We start from the raw sequence: 5269 nt of genomic DNA, 5'->3' as shown, positions 1-5269 counted from the left end.
GACACCTCCCACTGTCCCAGGCTGCTCCCAGCCCCAATGTCCAGCCTGGCCTTGGGCACTGCCAGGGATCCAGGGCAGCCCCAGCTGCTCTGGGCACCCTGTGTGCTTCACCACCCTCCCAGGAGCAGTTTCTTCCGTATATCCGCCCTGAATTTCCTTCTTTCAGTTGGAAGCTGTTCTGCCTTGTCCTGTCACTGCAGTTCCTGATGCAGAGTCCATCTCCTGCTTCCTTGTCCACCCCTCCAGGCACTGGAAGGGGCTCTGAGGTGTCCACCCAACCTTCTCTCGTCCTTCCCAGCTCTCTGTGCCCTGGCCAGGTGGATCCACGTGCAGCTGAGGATAAAGGATCCGTTTGCAGAGGTTCTGCCTGCTTTGAGCTGGGCGGATCGTGAGCTTTTACAGCAATCCCGAGGGAGCACACCCTGGGAGCGTCTGGATCATGGAAGGGAATGTTCTGGTGGGACTGAGCTCGGGGCAGTGATTTTGGGGCAGTCTGGGAGCAGTCAGAGCCCTGGGCTGTGTCACAGCTGTGTCACCAGCACTTCCTTTGTGCTCCAGAGCTGGGCACAGGCAGCTTTGCCAGGAATGAGCAAGGAAGAACTTAAAGGTCAGCTGAAGAGCAAAACAGAAGGGCACTAACAGCTAGAAATCCAGGTGGGAACAAGGCAGGGGGAGTTCTCGGTGGGATCACCGAGTGCAGGGCACGGTGGTGATAAAAACCCCTCTTTCTAGAGGGTTTGGTGTCGTCCTGAGCAGAACCTAAAAGGAGAAATGAGAGAACTTTGTGGTCGTGGAGTCCTGTCTGAGTCCTGGCCACGTCCTTGTCCCTGTGCCAGGGGTCACCCTGCAGGTCCTGGTGCCACCCTGCAGGTCCCCGTGCCACCCTGCAGGTTCCTGTACCACCCTGCAGGTCCCTGTGCCACCCTCCAGGTCCCGGTGCCACCCTGCAGGTCCCTGTGCCACCCTGCAGGTCCCGGTGCCACCCTGCAGGTCCCCGTGCCACCCTACAGGTCCCGGTGCCACCCTGCAGGTCCCGGTGCCACCCTTCACGTTCCCGTGCCACCCTGCAGGTCCTGGTGCCACCCTGCAGGTCCCCGTGCCACCCTGCAGGTCCCGGTGCCACCCTGCAGGTCCCGGTGCCACCCTGCAGGTCCCCATGCCCAGCTCCTGAGCTGAGCCCTGTTGTGTCCCCCAGCAGGAGAGGAGCCATGGCCATCCTGTTCGCTCTCGTGGCCAGGGGCACCACCATCCTGGCCAAGCACGCCTGGTGTGGAGGGAACTTCCTGGAGGTGACAGAGCAGATCCTGGCCAAAATCCCGTCCGAGAACAACAAACTGACTTATTCCCATGGCAAGTGAGTGAGCCTCTCCTTTGGGTCTGGGGGACACTGCTGGGGATGCACGAGGACAGCAATAACCTGAGTGTGTCTGGGGGTTTTTCTGTAGTTCTGGATTTTTTTTCCATCCAAATGCCCGTTTGGTGGAATGTGCCTTTTGTCCCCCAGAGCTTTGCAGCATCACCAGGATTTGAGTTCAGCTCCAGCAGCAGCACAAGGCAGTTGGTACAAAATCAAGTTCCCTCTTTTTATGCAATTCCAAAGTGGGCTGGAGGGTGCCCAGCTGTGGAATCTTTGGAGTTTGGCTCATGGGAGCTTTCCCTGGATTTTCTGAGGCTTGAACGTGGCCTTAGGTAAAACTGTCACCCAGCTTGGGCTGCGTGTGGATCCCGGGGCCTGTGGGACAAGCTGTGCTCACAGATCACGTGGGGTCATCCTGAGCTGCCCCAAAGCCACTCTGCAGGACACAGGGGTTTTTCCTGGGATTTTTCCAGCTCTCTGAACCCTTGGTCAGTGTTGGTAGGACAGGGATAAGCTCCTTCATCACCTGGGACTTCCTGCACGTGGGAAGCGGGTGAGTCAACAGGAACAAACTAAAAAAGCCACGGAAAAAAACAAATTTAGAGGTGCTGGAGCCCATTCCAGCTCTTTTTTTGGAATTGGCAGCATGGCTGGATCCTCTCTGGTGCCCAAGCTGTTGTGTCAGAGCTGTTCTGAGGATGCAGGAGGTGGGAATGGGCTTCCCACGTCCTCCCCTGCCTCGGGAGCACAGGCAGTCCCTGTGGGAGATGTTCTGGAGGCAGTGCCTGCCCTGGAGTCAGACACACCTTGGGTGCTGCAGCTTTTCTCTGCTGCTGGGATTTCCTTTCAGTGAAAGGAAAGGACTTTGCCTTGAGTGCTGTCAGCCAACTGCAGAGCTGAGTTTGAGGAGAGCTGGAGTGCATTTTTAGAGGTAACTGGGCAGAATGTGAGGGTTGTGAAGCTCAGTGAGCACCTGGAGTTGTTCCTCCTGTCTGGAGTCTCCCAGGGATCCTCTGCCTCACCAGGGTCCCAGCCCATAGGCTGGAAAACTCCCTGGATTCCATCCAAGGTCGTTTACCCTGTTCTGAAACAGGAAAAACTTGAGTTACTTTGAACTCCTGAAATTCATTTGAGGAGTTCCTTTTCTTTTTAAGAAGAACCTCTGTGTCTTTTGTATAAATCTCCAGAGAAAAGGAGCCCTCTGGCACCAGGAATTCTTGGGGTTGCTCTCTCTCTGCTGTTGGGATCCTTCTTGGACTCTCTGAGGAGTCTCCAAGGTGGTACCAGACCAGTTTCACCTCCCTCCTTCCAGGAGACTTGTAGGATTTTGGAACTTTTTTATGGGAACAGACCTTCAGGGCAGAAACCTGTGCCAGGGTAGGTGACACAGGGTAGATCCACACCTGGACATTTACCTGGCACATGTTGGCACCTGTGCCAGCTCCGTAGGAAAACTGGGATTTTCTCTTCCCAGCCCCCAAAGGCCCCAGAGGCAGCAGTGGCTCCTGGAAAATGAGTCCTGTGGCAGCTTGCAATGACCTTTTGTTCCTTCAATTCCCTGCAGTTACCTGTTCCACTACATCTGCCAGGACAGGATCATTTACCTGTGCATCACAGATGATGTGAGTATTTGGGGCACTGCTGGGCCCGGGCAGGCTCTGGGGAGTTTGGGAATTTTGGGATCTATTGAGGGCTGATCTGAGGTGCCTTGTGTCCCACCGGAGCTGCTCTAACCTCAGTGACAGCTTTGAACTCAGCCTGGAGCTCCAGTCAGAGCCGTGGCATGGTTTGGGTTGGGAGGGACCTTAAAAATCATCCCACTCCAACCCCAGCCACGGGCAGGGACCTTCCCCTGCTGTGGATGGTGAGTTTTGGGGTGAAGTCCTTGGCGTTGCCCAGTTTCTCTCTCCGTGTGCTGGGTTGGTGGTGCAGAGGCCATTCCAGCTGCCAGTGGGATTTGCCTGGTGCTCCTGAGCTCTGGGGGTGCTGAAGGAGAAGCTCCGCTGAGAGCAGCAGTGCAGCTGGGCCAGCCAGAGCTGGCAGCTGCAGCCCCTCCAGCCCTGTGGGACTCCTGGCATTCCCTGCTCTCCGTTCCCAGGACTTTGAGCGCTCCAGAGCCTTCACGTTCCTGAACGAGATCAAGAAGCGCTTCCAGACCACGTACGGCTCCCGCGCGCAGACCGCCCTGCCCTACGCCATGAACAGCGAGTTCTCCTCCGTGCTGGCTGCACAGCTGGTGAGCCCCCAGGCCGCTCCCTGCCAGCCCAGCTTGCCCCAGCAATCCTCCTGGCCTTGGCTGGGGGGGGTTTGAGATGAGATTAAAGCCAGGATGCCCTGGGAATGGTGGGGCCTGTCCCTGCCCTGTGCCTGTGGGGTGGGAGGCTCTCGGTGCTCTGCTGTTCTCCAGGGAGGGCTTGGCTGTTTTCCTGCTGATCCCACGGGAAGGGCCAGCTTTGGGGGTGTCAGGTGCAGGAGGAGGGGGACAGCCAAGGAGTTCTGGGAGACTCCCAGCTGTCCCAGCTGTGTGGTGGGTGCAGGGTGAGGCCAGGGCTCTGAGGGAGGATTTGCACCTGCGCTGCTGCTGCCTGGAGTTTGCACTGGAATTTGGGACTGTGAAGGGGGTGTGAAGCAGGGAGGGTCATGGGAGTTCATTCCAGGAGCTGCTCCTTGGCTTCCACAGCAGAGGGAGAGCGAGGAACAGTAATGCCAGTGTGTAAGGAATGGGATTAACTTCCTGTGTGAGGGGAAGGAGCTTTTCCTCTCCAGCCTTTGATACGTGGGGACTGAAACTACCCACAGTGCTGACTCAGCACTTGATAAGCTGTTCAGGGCTGGAATAAGCTGGAATTGCCTTATCAGAAAAGCCAGGCTGTCTTTGGAGCCAGGGGGCTGATATTGCTCTAAAATCCCAGCCTTTCCATCCCCCCCAGCACAGCAGGAGCTGCCTGCCCGAGCTTTTCCACATTGCTGGGATCCCAGTGTCAGTTGGGTGCTGGCAGAGCCCTTCCCTCCCTGATTCCATGGGATGTGAGGGCTGACATTCCCAGGGGGGCAGGAGCAGGGATGGTTCTCCAGGAGGTTCCTGTGTGAAGCTGAGGGGGAGGCAGAGATCCAGCCCCAGCTCAGGTGCAGCACTCGGATAATCCTGCAGAGGGAGGCTGTGCTTCCAGTAAAACCAGTGCCCAGCTTTGGCAGTGGCCAGTCTGAAACCTCCTGGGAATCTCCCCCTGAGGAGGAGGAGCCGCTGGATTTGGTGCTGTCACCATGAGTGTGAGTGCCCAGCTGGAGGTGGCAGTGTCAGACTGGCTGCCTGTGCTGTCACGGATGCAAACTGAGCCTTATCCAGGAGAAAATCAGGATTTCAGCAGCCCTGTGGGTGGTCATGGAGCAGTGACTTAAAATCCATGCAGGAATAGCAGAGCTTAGCTCCCTGATGCTGCCTGGGCCTTGGGTTCTGCCAGCGCTGAGGCTCCTCTAAGCTGGCATTGGCTCGTGCTGCTCTCGCCCACCCCAAGCTGTGCAGTCACCAAAGGATCCCCGGGATCCCCAGACTGGGGGGAAGGTCTGAGAGAGGTCCCTGTCCCTTGGGAAGGGAGTTGAGGGGGAGGGATGACAGGAGCAGTGCTCGGGGTAACACCAGAGGGGCTGGGAGCAGCAGAGCTGTCAGTGGGTGCTCAGCTGACCCAGGAGGTGGCAGGGGAGAGCTCTGGGATGGCTCCAGGACGGGGGATGGCTCCTGGCTGCTCCATTCCTTTGGGGAGGGCAGTCAGGCCACTCACACTGGCCCCCTGCAACGTCTGGTGTGGCATTCCCAAACTGTTGGTTTGCTGAGGGTCCTGTCTTCCCTGGCTCCTGGTTTGTTGAGGGTCCTCTTTTCACTGGATCCTGGTTTGTTGAGGTCCTCTTTTCACT

General features: G+C 57.6%; 1 protein-coding gene across 1 annotated transcript in view; it reads left to right on the top strand.

Annotated features, from left to right (window-relative positions):
• The first annotated feature begins 1161 nt into the window (after nucleotides 1-1161).
• VAMP7 (vesicle associated membrane protein 7) overlaps nucleotides 1162-5269 on the top strand; it is an 8869-nt gene continuing 4761 nt past the window's right edge. Inside the window, exons 1-3 of the mRNA XM_042039934.1 lie at nucleotides 1162-1354; nucleotides 2922-2979; nucleotides 3456-3593. Coding sequence (XP_041895868.1) covers nucleotides 1209-1354; nucleotides 2922-2979; nucleotides 3456-3593 — 342 coding nt within the window. The 5' untranslated portion in view covers nucleotides 1162-1208. The remainder of the gene's footprint in view (nucleotides 1355-2921; nucleotides 2980-3455; nucleotides 3594-5269) is intronic.

This window comes from Corvus kubaryi, unplaced genomic scaffold (genome assembly GCF_017639235.1).
Source record: "Corvus kubaryi isolate FWS band 111438036 unplaced genomic scaffold, C.kubaryi_AGA036_p1.0 37395, whole genome shotgun sequence".
In the NCBI taxonomy this organism is placed as follows: domain Eukaryota; kingdom Metazoa; phylum Chordata; class Aves; order Passeriformes; family Corvidae; genus Corvus; species Corvus kubaryi.
Note: the sequence above shows the minus strand (reverse complement) of the source record. Positions and strands in the feature narration are given on the sequence as shown.